Source organism: Aotus nancymaae, unplaced genomic scaffold, assembly GCF_030222135.1.
Source record: "Aotus nancymaae isolate 86718 unplaced genomic scaffold, 86718_ANA_hifiasm-v0.15.2.pri h1tg000009l, whole genome shotgun sequence".
NCBI lineage: Eukaryota > Metazoa > Chordata > Mammalia > Primates > Aotidae > Aotus > Aotus nancymaae.
The window spans coordinates 1,836,246-1,854,673 of record NW_026988420.1 but is presented as its reverse complement, the minus strand read 5'-3'; the positions used below and the strand labels follow the sequence as shown (position 1 = coordinate 1,854,673).

Sequence of the window (18,428 nt, the reverse complement as noted above, 5' to 3'; positions counted from 1 at the left end):
TGCACACAATACACATTGGAATCTATATACATAAAGTTACAAGGAGAGTCTCCTTCCCTCTTTCCTGGTTCTCCATGTGACCCCAAGAGCATGGTGACTCTACGGCTGCCTTTTCCCGTCCCAGAGGTGCCAACCTAGAGCCATAACCCCAGATGCCCCCGGGGTGAAAGGCTGTAATGGAGGTGACGGGGCAGGCCACTAAATGAAGAATGTTTAACCAAACATAATTCTTGGGTTTGTCAAATTAGTTAGTGCGGCATGTGCGGTTGATGGAAAGGCCGTGGAAACCACTTTCTCTTGAGTGCTGCTGCAGAAAGACGGGCCCTGAGGCATCTGACCAAGAATCATGGGCACATCAGAGGCCCAGGCTAGAGCCCTGGGGCCATGAGGAAGAGTTCAAAAGAAAAATCCTACATTTCCAGATCTTCCACAGATAAGTAAAATGACCAAAGGGAGGAAGAAAAAGAAAATAAGAAATCACGTCTTATTTTTTTTTGTCCTATGCTCTTCATTTTAGAAAAACGTGAATCAATTAGAACACAATTAAACCTGGGTTTATAAAACATCTTTTACTTAAAAATGAGGCCTTTCCAGGCCTGTCAATATGGGTGTGTCACACATGAATACACCTAAGTTCAAACATGAAACATAACTGACAAAATACTATTGCTGGAGAGCACCTGGCAACTGTTTTAAAAGAAATAAATATTACTAATGAAACCACAATAGCTCTCTACTGGGGTTGAATCCTGGTGAAGAAAGCCCCCTTGGATTAGCTGAGCATTTTGAATTAGGATATGCAAAATGAACTGGGAGCTCCGTTTTGGAGGAGCTGACGTAGGGGTGGAGGGCGACAGGGGCATAAAGGGCTGGGGAGGTGACCAGAGGTGGGACGAGGTGACGTGGCCAGGGAAACTATCAAGGCCAGGTGGCAGAGGTCTTCAAGAAGGACGTCTCAGAGTCAAAAGAATCAAAGCTGAGTCATGAGTGCTGCTGTGATGTGAACCTGCCACCACTTCCTTCTCCCGCAGACCCTCGGCTGAGTTAGCCTTTTCTGAGCAAGGAGACCATGAAAACATACCTTCTCAAGGGAGTTGCAGAAATCTTAGGGTGGTCACTGAGCCTTTAGTAGGGTGTGGAAAGAAGTTCTGAGCAATCCTAGCTAGATCTTAAGGCAGATCCCAGTAGATGCCTGGGTTACACGAGACTATCAACATCAAGCAGCTTCATATACATATAAACACATTCTTCCCTATGCCATTACCTTGAAATGTACACATTTTTAAATGAGGAGATGGAGATAGAAGTGAAAATCATATATCAAGAGTTGAATTTCAGTTTTAAAGTACAAAACATCAGTGAGTATCCTGCATACAGTTTTCTGCATGAAAATTTCCTCTTGTATGAGTTTTGACGATGTCTGCACTGCAGGGGAATCTCCCAGCGAATGGTCAGAAGATGAACAAGCACACCCCAGTGTGCCGCTGGGAGACTTGGGAAGCGAGGTGGTCTTAATAATACATGTTCTTATCCCACCAGCCTGTAGAGGTAGAAAAAAGTACATCAGAAATGGAGAGTCTGTTGAAGTGGGTAAACAGAGCCTCTAAAATCATAGACTACTCACTTCCAGGGTAGAGCCTGATGAAGAGTTTCCGCACCTCGTCATACACCCAGATCAGGATGGCGTGCGGCACAGCCACGAACCAGTACTGAGCCCTGGAAGCAGAGGGGTGGAGGGTGAGCCCTGACTCATCTACAGGGATAGCCCAACCACCCCCCAACAAGAATGGGGTTTCTTGTTCATTTTTCCTGTTTTGCTGCAAAGAACAACAAATCCACGAGGTCCCACAACCTAAATCTGGAAAGCTCCTTGTTTAACCTGCACTGGGACTGCTAGAAGCAATGTCTGCCTTTGAAGCAACCTGTTGGATGAGGATGAAGGCGGGTTGGTGAGGTCTGGAAAACCCATTTCCACTTCTGGGAAATGCAGATCAAAACTTTGGGCTCATAGAGCATGGGATCAGTTCGACCACTTCTGAAAGACTTGGGGGAAGAACCTTGGGAATTCTCAGGTTTATTTAGGCTGCGACAGCTCAGAGCAGAGGGTGGCTCTTTCCTGCATGCTGCTGAGGGTGAACTCACCTGAGCATGGTGAAACTCAGCGCTGTGACACTTCCGAGGCCATAGGACAGGATCAGCCCAATGATGATCTGTGAGGCGATCCCCACCCAGATGACTTTATTTCTGCAAGACACACAAAAGCAGACAGACTTAGGATTCTCGTGGCTTCATGATCATACACCCAGCGGACCATGCCCCCAGCACAGTCAGTGCCTCTGGGGTTACAGCTGTGGCCAGTGCTCGGTCTTGTAAACAACAAACCATCGTCCTCCTTGCACAGCAGGCCCAGGGCTGCCCCAGGAGGCCGGGCACAGGCAGTACCTGAAGAGACCCTGCTGGAAGATGGAATTCCTCCGGGTTTTCCTGATGATCAGATCTGCTATTTGCTGGACCAGGATGCCAACAAAGAAAGCCGTGTAGCCAGTCCATTCTAGGTATTCCCTCTGGTACCTTGTCTATTAACAGGCAGAGAAGGAAGAGACCGTGAGGCCAAAAGAAGAATTCTAGGATATTTCAGTAAACTTCTCTATAGCTTTATGGTCTCTCCCTTCCTCCCCCAGACTGAGACTGGACCACCTCCGAGTGTTTGGAAAGAAGCATTTTTCTTTCTTGAACCAGGCGAGTAAGGAAAATTTTAATTTTTAAAAAATTATCATTACTATTGTTATTATTTTTTTTTCTTTTTTTTTGAGACGGAGTTTAGCTCTTGTTACCCAGGCTGGAGTGCAATGGCACGATCTCGGCTCACCGCAACCTCCGCCTCCTGGGTTCAGGCAATTCTCCTGCCTCAGCCTCCCAAGTAGCTGGGACTACAGGCCTGTGCCACCATGCCCAGCTAATTTTTTTGTATTTTTAGTAGAGACGGGGTTTCACCGCGTTGACCAGTATGGTCTCGATCTCTTGACCTAGTGATCCACCCGCCTTGGCCTCCCAAAGTGCTGGGATTATAGGCATGAGCCACTGCTCCCGGCCTACTATTATTTTTAATACAGACAGGGTCTCACTGTGTTGGCCAGGTTGGCTTCAAACTTCTGGGCTCAAGTATCCTCCCACCTCAGCCTCCCAAAGTGCTGGGATTACAGGCATGAGCCACTGCACCCGGCCTGAAAGATGTAAATTTATTTGGCCCCACTGTGGGTGTGGCTGGGCTGGTCACTCTTCTATACCAATGGCAAAGCTAAAGTAAGCAAAGGGACCTCTTGGCATCTAGACTGAAAGAGGAGGCTATGTCCTGAGACCCAGGAAAGGCCAAGCATGTGTCAGCAAGGGGGCCCTGCGCCCTATTAATTGAAGCTTTCCTAGGCTGTTCAGGGACACAGAGGTTCTGTGTAAGTCTGGGCCAATCAATGAGCATGGGGAGAATCAGGGGGACTCTGAGGCAGGGCTCCTGTCACTCACCCATTCCTGCCCATAGTGATCTTCCAAATCGTTCACGTTGTCATTCTCCCATTCTACCCGCAAGTTAATGAGAGTGTGGGGCAGAAAGCCCTCCTGCGCATAGACGGTGAAATACACAAGGAAAGCTCCCAGGGCTTGCATGAGGCCTGAAAGAACAAGGGATAGGACACAGGCTCTGTGATGGCCCCAGGGAACTGCCTCATCCTGTCTCCTCTCGGTTCCCCCTTCCTCCCCAACGCAGGCACCCACGGGAAAATCACACTTTCTGGCTGTGCCCCGGACTCCAGTGAATTCAATTCTCAGGGCAGGCCCTGGAGTGACGAAGAGGACGTGCCCTTGTCGTACCAATGTGCAGGTATGAGTACACGGCGAGTTGCTTGTTCACCAGCCTGTCCTTCTTCTTGTGGCGAGGCTTCCTGTTCATGATGTCACTTTCTGCCTTCTCGTATGCCAAGGCGATGGAGGGGATCTAGAAGGGAAGAGGTTGGTGAGGTGTAACCCCAGGATGCTCTGCTCTACCCACGGGGGAGGGGGGCTGGGGCGGGTGGGGCCCTGGGTGGATGGTGGGTGGGGGCATGCAGCTGGCCCATCCAGGCTGTAGGCAGTAGAGGGCGTGTTGCCTATACAGGAATTTAAAAACAGTGCCTTTAAAAATCAGCTGCTTTTTAATCACCCAATGCTGGCAGTTCTGAACAATGCTGGTTATAAAACACTTTCCCTACAGGGAAGATTTCTTGTGCCGCCCTCCCGCTCCAGTTTGGAGGACCTGCTAAAAGACAGATCACTGTGCCCCACCTCCAGACTTCCCAGTTCAGGAGAACTGGGCTGGGGCCAGAGAATTGCCTTCCTCCCTCCCTCCCTCCCTCCTTCCTCCCTCCCTTCCTTCCTTACAATGAGTGTACAACCTATTTCCATGATTTCTAGCCCAGTTATCTGGAATAACATTTTTTATTTTATTTAATGTTTTGTTTAATTTTTATTTTTTAAGAGACAAGTTCTCTATGTTGTCCAGTCCTGACTCAAACTCCTGAGCTGGAGCAATCCTCCTGTGCTGGCCTCTTAAGTAGCTGGGGCTACAGGTGTCCACCAGAGGCCCAGAGTGTGCATTCTAACGAGTTCCCAGGGGATGCCTGCACCATGTTTGGAGAAGCACTGCAGCAGAGCAAAGCAGGCAAATGTGAAGGGCTTGGAAAATGATCCATCAACTTTGGGGACCTGAATACCCCTCAAAGGGAAAGACATCTCCAGTCTCTCTAGGAATTAGGGATTACCTGGGTATTGTAGAAATCAAGAGAGGGGAAGGGGGCAATTTGAAGAGCCAGTTTCCTGCTGAGAATTGAGCTTGTTGTCTGTTGCTTTCCCTGCTTGCCCACATAAGCCACAGCCACATGGGCAGCTTTCATGGGGCTTTCTTTAAATGGATACTAGAAAAGGGGATGGTTTAGGTGACATTCCTGTAGGGCAAGGCTTTATAAAGTCTTCATAACTGCTACTTCTTACTCTGTTTAGATAAAGGGCTCCCAGGTCAGACTCTCTTACTTAACAAGGGGTGGCTGTGGGATTATCACTTTATTCACTGGGCCCCAGTGGATATTTGGGTGATTAATTTGAGTGACAGCTTCATCTTCCCAAAAGAAAAGGGAGGCACATAGGGTGAAACTGATCAGTGGATTTTCTTTTTTTTGGATGAAGACTCATGTCTTGAAAAGCTTGCTATAGGTCAGGTGCAGTGGCTCATGCCTGTAACCCCAGCACTCTGGGAGGCCGCAGTGGGTGGATCACTTGAGGCCAGGAGTTTGAGACCAGCCTGGGCAACATGACGAAACCCCATCTCTACTAAAAATACAAAAATCAGCCAGGTGTGGTGGCACAAGTCTGTAGTCCCAACTACTTGGGAGGCTGAGGTAGAAGAATCACTTGAGCCCAGGAGGCGGAGGTTGCAGTGAGCTGAGATAGCACCCGTGTACTCTAGCCTGGGTGATGAGAGTGAAACTCTGTCTCAAGAAAAAAAAGCTCACCATAGAGTGATTTAATTTCCGAACATTGGCAGATGCCCCTGGTCCCTTGCTTTGAGGTGTGGCGTGTGGACCAGCAGAATGGGCACCACCTGGGAACCTGTGAGAAGTGCAGAGCTACAGGCCCCATCACCTGGAACCTGAGAAGCATTGACTTAGTCCATCCCCGGCCCTTGAACTTGACCTCCCCTGGGGTGGACATCACACCCTGTTCCCTTCAGAGTCACTTACAATGTCTGTTCCTAAGTCAATGAACAGGATGGTGATAGTGCCAATGGGCAGGGGGAGCCCGGCGATGATGTAGATCAGAAAGGGGCACAGCTCGGCAATGTTCTTGGTCAGGGTGTAAGCAATAGTCTTCTTGAGATTGTCAAAGATCAGGCGACCTAGGCAGAGAGGTTCCTCCTTTAGAACCTGCTTCTAGTCCCCCAGACGACCCCAGCCCTCAGGAAGACCCCCTGAAACTCACTCACCTTCCTCCACCCCTGTGACAATGGATGCGAAGTTGTCGTCCAGCAAGACCATGTCGGCTGCATTTTTGGCTGCATCAGAACCTGCTATCCCCATGGCAATCCCAATGTCTGCCTTCTTTAGAGCCGGAGAGTCATTAACTCCGTCCCCTGTCACAGCAACAACGGCATCCTGTGGCGGGGGACCCAGGGAGAAAGTGAAGTGAGCAGGCCTGGCAAGGGCAGCGCGGCCTCCCTTTTTCTTGAGGCTGCAAGGACCATTATGGCCGAACTAAAGGGCCCGTTTATGGGAAATGATAAAGATGAGGAATCTTAGCAGCAGGAACAAGGCGCTCCAAACAAAATGTGTGCAAATGAGGACAACCTAACACGTAGGTGTTTTATATCTTCTGTCTTCACATTTTTTGTTTTATATCTTTGCATTTTAAATCTCTTTTTACTCACCCCTACCACAATGCCAAATGCTTCACCTCAGAAGCCTTGGGCTCTCATGATAAAACGCAGAGAGCTGGAGTGAGCCTTTCAGGGAACATGTGGTAGGGGTCTCAAAGGAGGACAGGGGCCAGCCCACCTGAGAGGGCGGAGAGGTCAGGTGATGAGGATGAGCCAAGAACTCTCTCTTGAGGTTTCAAAGGCGCCACAGCCTGATGTGAGATCCAGACCTCTGCACTTGCCCGTGGACAGTGATGGGCCTGTCAGTCCTCTGGGCACTGCCGGCCACCCACCTGCCTCTGACAGCCCTCCACAATGATCAGCTTCTGCTGGGGGGATGTCCGGGCAAAGACAATCTCCTGGTAGTTGGCTAAGATCTCATCCAGCTGTTCCGAGCTCATGTCATTCAGCTCCATGCCGGTCACTACAGTGGCCTTGGCATCCCTAGAAGGGCCAGAAGAAACTGAGTGAGGCCCAAGGGCAGACCTTAGGTTGAAGCACTGTTCCAGGCAGGATGCTGGCTGAAGCCTGTCTGACTTGACCTGGAACCCAGTGTCCTTGATACCTAATGCTCCAGCAAGGTGACAGGAGTTATGAGTCCTGGGAGCACTTTAGTCTCCACTTTAAGAGGGCAAACTGAGACTAAAAGATCACACCGTTTCCTGGTGCCATATAACAATAGGAATAAAAAACCAGGTAGCCTTATCCTTACTAGAACAGGTGAGAGGCGGTACTTCCTGGAATAACGCTTTACTTCACAAGTAAAAGGAGGTTTAAAAACTGCCTGTTTAGGGCCAAACACAGCAGTTCATGCCTGTAATCCCAGCACTTTGGGAGGCTGAGTCACAAGGATTACTTGAGGCCAAGAGTTCAAGATCAGCCTAGGCAAAAGAGTGAGAGCCCCCATCTCTACAAAAAATGTTTTAAAATTAGCCAGGCGTGGTGGCACACACCTGTGGTCCCAGCTACTCGGGAGGCTGAGGCAGGAGAATTGCTTGAACCCGGGAGGCGAAGGTTGCATTGAGCTGAAATCTCACCTCTGCACTCCAGCCTGCAAGACAGAGTGAGACTCCGTCTCAAAAAAAAGTTTTATTTTTTAAATTTGAAAGTGAAAAAAAGTATAATCCGATTATTTCACAAAACCAAACAAATAAACAAGCCCCAAACTTGTTTTCATAGAGAGATGTTATGTACAGCAAAAAGCATTGCAAGACTTTAGACTTCAGGTACTGCTGCCGTGCCCAGAGGCGGGACCCAACCCTGGCTGGTTGTCTGACTTGGTAATTTGTTACGACCTGACAGCTGTGTGTCCCTAAAAGAACTAAGTGCTTGGGGAAACTGAAGAGATGCATTGGTCTTTCCCTTGTCTCCCCACAAGTGTGAAAGCATAATCCAGCTAATGAACACTTCTTCTCAACCTGAGAATTTGGAGTCTTTGACTCACAGAGACCACGCACAGTCCAGGCCACTCTCCTGCACACCCAGCTCCCTGGCCCTGTGTTTCTCCTTCATTATACCGACCACATCACTGTTAGCTTTCAGTCTGTCTCCTTGGCTCGATGGGAAGATCCCCAAGGGTATAGGCAGTATTGTTCGCTTTGCTACTGTAGTTCCAGGTCTTGCCTGGTATATAGTCGGCACGCAAAAAATAATTGTTGAAAGAATAAATACATGAGTGAATGAATGATGGATGAACATAATTAAAAGAATAAGGATAAACATGACTAAAATAATTAGGAGAAATGAGAAAAGACTTTCCTTAGGAAGCTTCCATCCATTTATTACCAAATAAAAAAGAAGAGTGTGTTTACATAGCTACACGCTATAAAACTGGGTGGATAAATATCCAAGACGCTTACTAAGGTTAGGGGGGTGCGTGAAACAACCCACAGGGTTCTTACTATCCCAAAGTATGCAACTGCATCTATGGCAAGTAATTTCACACAAACCCTTCGTTTCAGTTTTTCTTATTCTAAATTGGGCACATTGGTTTTGTGCCTAGGGCACACTGAATTTTGAAATTTCAAACAAGGAACACATAAAGATTCATTTCATGGTATTAATACTGTGCCTGGCACATACTAGCTGCTCAGTGAAATTAGAGTGACTACATGGATATGCAAATCATAGTTCAAACCAGCCTAGCATCATTCTGATAGTAAAAAGCTGATTTGTTCCAAGTAGTGCAGCTCTTTAGAGCCAGTGGGGCCCCATGGGCATGAACTGGAGCTTTTGCTATGCTGCTCCTGTGCTTACCGTTGGTTAACTTGCTCCACAGGGATGTTGAGGCGATGTGCAATGTCTTCCACGGTCTCACTGTTGGCCGAAATGATCCCCACACTCTTGGCGATAGCTTTGGCTGTGATGGGATGATCGCCAGTAACCATAATCACCTAGAGCACAGACAACGAGAAGGCCCATGGACAATAAAGAACTCGGTTGGTCAACGTGGGAATGGCTCAGTATTGCCTACTCCATAGTGCCCTGGGAGAATGTGTTGGTGATTACAGTGGCAGCTCTGGATCTACAAGACAACTGTCTTTGGAGGACACACTAATCCCATTGGGTCTGCCCTTGCTCCTAAGCTTCATACGCTTCCTCCTCTAACATGAGAGGAACCCCTTCCCCTTTGATGCCACTTTATTTGTGAAAGGGCTGGTGAGTGTCTACTTGGGGCAGCCCCATGTTGTTTCAACAGTCTTAATATTAATGTAGTAATGATGAACATGGATTATGGGTGTTGAACCTCAAGATTGAGTAATAAAGCCTTTTAGTATTGATCATGGTCTAGGGCAAGGTATGGCCACTTCAAGGCACTAGGAGATTCTTCTCATTGCACTTACTCTTTATGTGGTTTATTCCACATAGACACAATCATTTTGTTTTTGCGGGACACTTTCAGTAATCTTAGCACAGTGAAACTAGAAATAAAAATAGGAATTATGATATTTACTTGAAGACGCCTAAATACTGACCATCTCCTATGAAAAAGATTCTTAGAAAGGAACATGCCATAAAGAGAGAACTTCCTGAGCCAGGAAAATAACTCCCACCTTGATCCCTGCACTCCGGCATTTGGTGACTGCATCTGGCACAGTGGACCGAGGGGGATCGATCATTGACAAGAGTCCCACAAAACAGAGGTTGGAGGTGGGAAAGTTCATGGCATCTATGTCAAATGAGTAGGTTTCTGGAAACTCATCTGCTGGCAGGTAGAGATGACAGAAACCTGTAATACAGATGAATTAGGGAGTCAGTGAAACTAGGATAGGAAATGAAAAAAATAAGAGGGAAACATGCTGATACACCTCAGTCCTTTACTGTTTTACCAATACATTAGAATAAGCCAGAATCATTTAATTTCTTCAACTCCATAATACAGTTTTTTAGGAAAGCCATATTTCATCCAAATATAATTCACTGTGTGCTCATTAGGCTCTATGTTCTAGAAATATATCTTGCTATATTGCCGAGTTCTAGATATATAAAGACCCAACGTGCACAGCCTCAACTTCTGAAGCTCGGTGGGGCACAGAGTTAAAGGAAGCGGGCACAGAGTTAAAGGATGCAAGCACAGTGCTCGTCTCAGGGAAGAGCCACACTTGAGCTGCCTGGAGGGTCAAGAGACACCTTCCCTAAGGAGGTCACATGCAAGCTGAACCTTGAGGGGGGACAGATGATTTCTAGGGAAAAAAGGGAGGGTGGAGGTGGGAAGGGTATTTTCAGCAGAGAAAACAGCATGTGAAAGAACAAGGGGTTTCAATGGAGGGGCACGAAGTTCAGTGTTAGATCAAAATAAGCCCAAGAGAAAGGCCAGCAGGAATGGGGCCGAGCCATCCTTTTCTCAGAAGACTTCAGCCCCTCATAGGCTGAGATGAAAGGTACTCTTGTGTCTGGTGGGACCTCCAAGATTGTGTGATCAGCTTTCACATGCAATGTATTTTCAGCCTGGCCCACTGCTTTGCAAATGTCAGTAGAGCAGGCTTTGAGAGGTCAAACACAAGTGGGCATCAATCCTAAGTAGAATAGCTGGTGTTGTGGGTTATTGGATGCCTGAAGCATTACCATCTCATTTATGTTTGATCTGCTTTGCCAACTCAAATAGCCTTTAGAAACACACATTCCACAGATTCCGTCTATGTCGGCAAGGACTTTCATGTTTAATGAGCCGGATCATCAACCATATGGTTCTGTTTCCTTGAATTCATCATTCTGTGGTCCTGATGGGGCACCACTAGCTCCAGTGCTGACAAGACGCAGGGTCCCCTGTGACAAAACTGCAGACACCCCCATTGGTCTCCTCCCACCGTGATTGCACTTCTAAGGTTCCTTCCCTCCTGACACTTCGTCTGCGTCACTGGCATCACTCTTCCTAGTTGCTAAACAGGAAGCTTAATCATTTTTAAATTGACTATTCTCCTCTAACTGGTTCTAAGTCTTACCGGTTCTATCTCTATGAAGTCTCTGGCCCCTGATCCCTCCTTCACATTCCTATCACCCCAATCAAATTCCCATCTCTTTCTCCTGAGCAAGGGCAGCCGCCTCCTGTGGAGATGCGCGTCTCTCCTCTCCCTGCTGCCATCAAAGACTGTCCTTCCTCAGCCCCAATGCTGCCCAGCTCACTCTGGCGGCACAGCCCTCGGTGCTCCCCACTGACTGCAGGATGAAACCTGGCTCCTCACCGCATGTTCAAGGCCCCCATCTCATGACCTCTAATCTAGCCCTCAAGCCCTGTTTCTGTGACCGTGCCATCTCACCTGCCGGCAGCACCCGTGCACCCCACACCGTTCTGCTTCTGTGCTTGGCCTGTGTTGTTCCCTGGGCCCTGGTTACTTTCCCCCATCTCTCCTCAAATGCAGTCACTTAAGGTTCAGTTTGAAATTTAACCTCCTTCCAAAGTCTTCCCTGAGCTTGCTTCTCTGGAGGCCACACCACCCTGCTTGGTGCTCCCCTTGTTCTCATCCTGCTTATCATGTTCTCCTTTACCCGCTTCATGTGGATGCCACAGCCACTCGGCTAGGTCACAGGTCCTCAAAGGGCCTGCCTCATCTCTGCGCCCACCAGGTGATGGGCAGGGCCCTGCCGTCACACTCACCCAGCACGCGCTCGCCCAGCCCGCCCAGCTCCATGTAGGCCGTGTGGAATGTCTTGGCGGTGCTCTCGTCCAGCGGGTGCTCCTCGCCATTGATCATGATGGTGCTGCACTTCTCTAGGATGCGCTCAGGGGCCCCCTTCATCACCATGAGGAAGCGCTTGTCGTGGGGGTCATCCGTCTCGTGGATGGAGAGCTGGGAAGGAATGAACCAAGTGTGTTACCTACAGAAAGGCGAAACACATTCCTTCTTCTCTACCGGCCCATTAAATGTAAAGGAGGAAGGGGAACGATGGCGTCCTCAGCACATTCTGCCCTTTTTATTTCTGTGGCCAGGTAAGATGAAGAGATCTAGACTTGGCCTCAGCCCACAGTGGGGCACCCTGGGTTGGAATCTGCATAAGTCAAGTTTATCTTTCAAACAAAACTGGCTGCTTTACACAGGCCAGATGTGGTCATCAGCATGTGAAACCTTGTGCCTTGAGCAATATCTCCCAGGGTGCCCGTGAGAGTTAGGGGGCTGCGAGCCTCTGCATCTTACCTCCTCTATCTCCCTGTGGGGAGCAGCCATCTTTCAGACCCAAACTATTCTGAGCTCAGAAGGGCACAAGCCAGCAGGAATTCCTGCACCTCTTCATCTCACTGTCTACCCAGTTTTCCTGGTTGGATGTAATAGAAAATGGGGGTGAGGTGGGGTGGTGAGGAAGTGGATACTTCCACGTATAGTCTTTCAGGAAGACAGCTGAGTCACAGGAGTCTCAATTTTAATAGAAATGCTCTTGACCTAGCAATTCTACTTCCAGATCCATCCTAATAAGATATGCAAAAAAAAAAAATCTATACATAAGAATAAAGTGACTAATTCATCTATCCCTTATGATAAGTCAGGTACTCTTCTAAGCACTCAAGAGGAATCTCAGGAAGCTGGAGTGTTTGGGAGAAAATAAGTTACAAAGAAAAGTGGGGCTGGGGGCGGTGGCTCATGCCTGTAATCCCAGCACTTTGAGAAGTTGAGGTGGGTGAATCATCAGGTCAGGAGTTTGAGACCAGCCTGGCCAATATGGTGAAACCCCATCTCTACTAAAAAATACAAAAAAAAATAGCTGGGCATAGTGGCACACTTCTGTAGTCCCAGCTACTGGGGAGGCTGAGGCAGGAGAATTGCTGGAACTCGGGAGGCAGAGGTTGCAGTGAGCCGAGATCACGCCACTGCACTCCAGCCTGGGCAACAGAGTGAGACTCTGTCTCAAAAAAAAAAAAAAGGAAAAGTGCCACCATTTTGGGTCTAACAGGAATTCACAAATCAGTATTTCTTAGACTTTTGGGTAGCAAAGATGAGTGCAAAGGTGAGTACAAAAAGAAGTATTGGCTGATAGGGTTACCAGCTGCTACTGCTGCTTTTATTAATGGGCAAGTAAAGACATTGAGAAAACCAACCAACCAAACCAAACGAAAACCCTCCCATCTGTTATCACATCACTTTCTAAAACATGGGCCTTCTCTTTTTCTTTCTCTCTCTGTTGATTTTTTTTTTTTTTTTTTTTTTGAGATTTGGTTCCACTCTGGCACCCAGGCTGGAATGCAGTGGCATTTAAAACAAAGGGATAATACAAAACACTTTTATGGTGTGTACCACATGCCAGGCACTGTTCTAAGTGCTGTCCACATCAACTCATTTATCCTCAAAACAATCTTAAGGTCATGGGTACTATTAGTATTCCCTTTTACAAAGGAGGAAACTGAGGCACAGAAGTTCAATGCTTTGCTCAAGATCACTGAGCAAAGGTGGCTATCAGGTGGCTGAGTTGGGATGTGAGCCCAGGCTAGTAGGCTCCAGAGTCCCTGCCCTTAATCATGGAGGGTACAAAGGATAATCCTTTAAATCAAATACATTCATCTTTATATAAAACATTTTCCAATTTGCGATAAACTGTTTAAATGTTTTCATGGACCAATGTGTTTGGGGCATCACTATTCTAATCAATAAAACATAGGCTTTCCACTTTCTTTCCTTCAAGCAGAGACGTCTCCTTCTAAGGCCGTGACATCTAAAGCCCTGGTGAGATTGAGCACTGCTCACATGTAGATACAAAACAACCCCAACAGCATCCAGACAGCATCTTCGACCTCTTCAGTGGGAACTCACACAGGCCCCTCTCCCCTTTCTAGTCCCACTCTATGTACCCCTTTTCCTCCAACTTGTACACGAGGCATCATGGAACCTGCTTTTTCTCCCTTCTTGCAACAGGGCATGCCTTTACCATGAAAGACAGAGCTTCGGCAGGGCACCGAGTCCTGCTGACGATGGAGACATCATCTAACCCCATCTTCACACTGTGCACTGATGCACTGCACCTCAACCTCCTCATCCTCTACCCACCCCACAGCGTCGTCGTGAGAATGAGTGATTTAATATGTGTGGAAATTAGCACAGAACAGCTCTTATTATTACTGTTCTTTTAGGACTGTTACCCACTCTGTTTTCACTTAGGTTTTATGTAAAAGATGTGGTTTCTTGGCTTGCGCATTTCACATCATATGTTTCTGGTTGGTTGTCTATTTAGCTAACTCTAGTTCTCCGTTGGCTCACTGTCCACAAAGAAGACGTTTGCAACACAAGAGTTCTTCTCTAGGCTAGGTGCGGTGGCTCATGCCTGTAATCCCAGCACTTTGGGAGGCCAAGGCAGGTGGATCACCTGAGGTCAGGAGTTAGAAACCAGCCCTGCCAACCTGGTGAAACCCCAGCTAAAAATAAAAAAAATTAGCTAGGCATGGAGGTGCATGCCTGTAATCCCAGCTAGTAGGGAGGCTTAGGTAGGAGAACTGCTTGTACCCAGGAAGTGGAAGTTGCAGTGAGCCGAAATTGTGCCATTGCACTCCAGCTTGGGTGACAAGAGTGAAACTTATTCTAACAACAAAAAGAGTTCTTCTCTAACTCTAAATTCCGTTTTAACAAAGATGGGTAGATAATCACCAGAAACCTCCACACATACAATTGTGGTTATCCCATTTCTATACTTTACTGTTGCGCAAAGCCCAAGTCCTGATCCTGCTCTCAGCGTGGACTCTGTGGGAAATCCCATTTGCCTTGGGACCTGGGCTCCCAACTGCCCTTTGTCTTAACATGGGGAGGATGCAACGGCTGTCAGCCAGGTCTGCATGCTGAGATAACCAGGCAAGGATGGCCGTCTTCTACCTGAGCAGGAGGTGGAACGGAGACTCCCACCCACAGCACAGGATGGCCCAAGAAAGCAACGGGACTGTCACCCGAGGGACCGCTCACTGGTCTCCCCAAAGGGCAGGGCTTGCTTCTGTGGCTGGAACTGTGCCGCGCTCCCTCTGTGTGATGGTAGAAGAATTACGGACTTAGAGTCAGGCTTGAGAACACTGGGCTGTGGGACTCTGGTCTCTCAACACTTTCTAAGGGCTTGCCTCTTCCTCTATGAGTCAGGATGAGTGAGTCCTACCTCACAGGCCTGATGTGAATGTGGAACAAGATCACATAGGTCAAGGGCCTGATGCACCTGGGGTGTGAGCGGTGTTTGGCCTCCCCGCTGCCCACCTGGCATTTATCTTTGGGGTGTGGCTGCTGTTCCTCATGGCAGAAGGTACCTGGTAGTGGTGGTATGACAGTGTGTGAGTGTGTGTGTGTGTGTGTGTGTGTGTGTGAGACAGAGAGAGAGAAGAGTGTGCCTGTGACAGTGATGGCTCATTCATAGCAACAGCCAGGCCCCGATGAGGTCATTGCCTTTCTTTCTTTCTTTCTCTGTCCTGCTTCATGGCTAGGAAGGAGGCCAGCAAGGGAGCTTGACCTGGGGGACCATGTGCCTGGGTGCTGTATCCCTGACAACTGTCTTTGATGTCAGGTATCCTCATATTTTGATATGAGTTAAGCAAAGGATATATGCAAGCAGAAAGGTCATCCTGCCAATAACAGAGATGGCTGGTTGTGAGGAAAAACTCACCTGAAATTTATTAGTAGAGTTAAAAGGGATTTCAACTACTTTGCGGTTTCTTTTTCTAATTTCCATCACGTCACCCAAAATGACCTCTGAGAATTTTAAAAGAGCAGCTTCCGAGGCATCTCCAATCACAGCTTTCTGGGAATCAAAAGAGAAAAATATTTGCAGCACATATTTAATGAACCAACATGCCCTCAGCACAGGACCCAAAACACCCCCTGATCCTACTACCATCTAGTTCCAGAGACAAGATATTGTCACGTGACAATCAGGGAGGCCACAAGACAGTGGTAACCATGTAAACAATGGTGCCACCTACTGGCATCAGGGATGTTCAGAGACGCTGGATCTGTGTGATGACAAGTTTCCATGGAAAAAAAGCAGCTATGAACTAGATCTTTCTTGATAGATAGGTGGATTGCCAACACACAGAGAAGAAAGTCTTCCAGAAATCAGGATGCCGGTGCAGGGGTGTGAGGTGCAGTCTCGTCCGTGAGTGTTTAAGGTACAAGTGGATGTGGAGGGTGTGGCAAGACCTGGTGGGCCTTGAAAGGCAGGCTGAAGTCTAGACTTGAGAAGCAGAAAACAGGGAGGTACAGAAAGATTTTGAGCAAAGTTAAGTGAACATAAAAGGATCATTTAAGAAAAATTAATGGCATTTGAGAAAGACTACAGGAGGGATAAAGTGGAATCAAGGAGGCTTAATTCCAATCAATTAAGAGGTTGACACAGCTATTTAGATGCAAGGTACTGCTGATAAATAGTCATGTAAAGTTACGTATATTTTGAAGCAAGGATGTTAGAACTTGGTGACTCACTGGATATGAGGAAAGAAGACAGTCAAAGATGACTTCCGAATGTTCTGGCTCGATGACAAACAGAATGGTTATATCATAGAAAATTAGAAAACGGGGCAAGACACTTATGTGCAGCCAGGCTGGGTACAGGTGGAAGTTAATGACCATGATTTGTGGAACTTCCTAGTGGAAGCACACAGCCAGCTAGAGATCCAGGTTGGAGTTTGGGTAAGAAATTAGAACTGGACATAAAGATTTGGAAGATACTGACAAAGAAGCAGTTGGCCAAAAAGAATATGAATGAGCTGTCTGATGGAGAGAAAACCAAACAACAACAACAACAACAAAAAATAAGAAAGAAAAAGAGTCAGAGAAACAGATGGCAAATAGAAAAGCCAGGAGAATACAGATTCAGTGACTCACTGAGATGGAGAAGAAAAGGGAGAAAGGGAAGGAGGAAAGTAGAAGAGGGAGGGAGGGGAGAGTTTATTATAGGATCTGATATTCCAGGACCCTTTAGAGCTCCGTCTGCAGCCATATTCTAGTTAACAGGAAGACGTGCTGAATCAGTCCTTTTATTTTATCCAATCACATTTTAAACTTCCATGAATGGCATGTATATTAAAAATGAACTTTGATTACATCCACTAAGCTGGCAGAGAAGTCAGGAAAGTAACTTAAAGGTGCATTCATTTCCAGAATTTTCTAAAGGTCCTTAAGCAATATTCTGAAACCTTTTAAGCATCTTTGTATTTCTCAAAGCTGGTAAGCATGAAGAAAACTTTCTGCCTGTCTTGTGAGTCCAACTGGCTCTTGCAAGCACTGGACAAACTTTATGCAAGTGGAGAGATGAAATCAAGCACCCGATCACCGGAACAAATGAATACAAACTGGCTGTGATTTAAGACCAAGTGCTGCAGAAGTGTTACCTTCATGATGGGGACATTTTCCTGTCCTGGCTTGAACTCAGCTCGGTTACACAATGTTATTATCTTGGATAAGGAGGCCCAAGTACTAGAGCTTTGGTCAAAGACTTGGTCTGAAAGACAGAAAGAACAGTGGCTGCTGTGGGTTGGGCTGGCCGTCCAAGAGTCACTGTCCAGCAATCTTCCAGCTGCAGATCTGCTGCATGCTCAGGTCAGCCTCAGGACGGAGTCCACAGCTTTGGCCAGACCGAGCGCTCCGTAAGACTTACTTGAATGGTCTTCACTGGTGTCAGCCACAAAGATCTGATTGTCGAACCACAGATGGGCCACTGTCATCCTGTTCTGGGTCAGTGTCCCAGTCTTGTCCGAGCAGATAATGGAGGTGGAGCCAAGGGTCTCCACGGCCTCCAGGTTCTTCACCAGGCAGTTCTTCTTGGCCATCCGTTTTGCTGTCAGTGACAGGGTCACCTAACAGGAGAGGGAAGGATGCTTTGGGAAATATCCTCATTTGAATTCAGGTCCAATAATACAGAAATAGCCGAAGTTAGCTGGGATTGAATTTTAGGAGACAGCCAGACTAGTTTTAGGGGAGAGGTGCTGGTGGCTTATAGGCCACCAAAAGCCCTCTATGACACAATCCTTTTTTAAAGATTAAACATGAGACACTTTTCTTGTCCCTTCATGACTTGAAGGAAACAAGAGACCCACGGGCAGCAAACACAGACAGTGCTGCCGTGGCTGCTGGTGCTCAGGTATGCTCCTGACACCTCCTGTGGTCCCCAAGCAGGAGTGTGTAAGAGAGACTCACTGGTGCATGCCAAAGAGATTGCCCCAAAGGACACATTTGTTGCTTTGAGGAATTCAGCAGCCTTTGTGTTGTTTCATTTTAAAAGCTCCATATTTTAAAGATTCTTTTAAACCTCCAAATCTCAAAGGGTTTTTTTTTACTCCAATTTCCCCAAATTACCAACTCCTGGAGTCAGAGGAGACCTGGAATTCAAACACTTCTTCTCTTTTCTTTGATCAGGACAATGATCATGTAGTTACAAAACTGGACATGAACCCTGTCTTCTCCTACCCCTGGGGACCCCCACAGCAGAGACAGAGGAGGGGGCTCAGTCTAGGGGCTGAATGACATGGGCTGGTACAAACAGAGCTGGAGCTGAGTCTAGGGCTGGCCAGGAAAGGGCTAGAGTCCTCCGCAGAAAAAATGGG

At 47.4% G+C, this 18,428-nt stretch overlaps 1 protein-coding gene across 1 annotated transcript in view; it reads right to left on the bottom strand.

The window, feature by feature from the left end:
• Positions 1-550: 550 nt before the first annotated feature.
• ATP12A (ATPase H+/K+ transporting non-gastric alpha2 subunit) overlaps positions 551-18,428 on the bottom strand; it is a 30,560-nt gene continuing 12,682 nt past the window's right edge. Inside the window, exons 9-23 of the mRNA XM_012434419.3 lie at positions 17,483-17,681; positions 17,217-17,326; positions 15,494-15,628; positions 11,532-11,724; positions 9,490-9,665; positions 8,693-8,829; positions 6,730-6,880; positions 6,008-6,176; positions 5,766-5,920; positions 3,865-3,988; positions 3,520-3,665; positions 2,443-2,576; positions 2,143-2,244; positions 1,625-1,716; positions 551-1,540 (exon numbers count right to left, since the gene is read on the bottom strand). Of these exons, the coding sequence (XP_012289842.2) occupies positions 1,512-1,540; positions 1,625-1,716; positions 2,143-2,244; positions 2,443-2,576; positions 3,520-3,665; positions 3,865-3,988; positions 5,766-5,920; positions 6,008-6,176; positions 6,730-6,880; positions 8,693-8,829; positions 9,490-9,665; positions 11,532-11,724; positions 15,494-15,628; positions 17,217-17,326; positions 17,483-17,681 (2,052 nt within the window). The 3' untranslated portion in view covers positions 551-1,511. The remainder of the gene's footprint in view (positions 1,541-1,624; positions 1,717-2,142; positions 2,245-2,442; positions 2,577-3,519; positions 3,666-3,864; positions 3,989-5,765; positions 5,921-6,007; positions 6,177-6,729; positions 6,881-8,692; positions 8,830-9,489; positions 9,666-11,531; positions 11,725-15,493; positions 15,629-17,216; positions 17,327-17,482; positions 17,682-18,428) is intronic.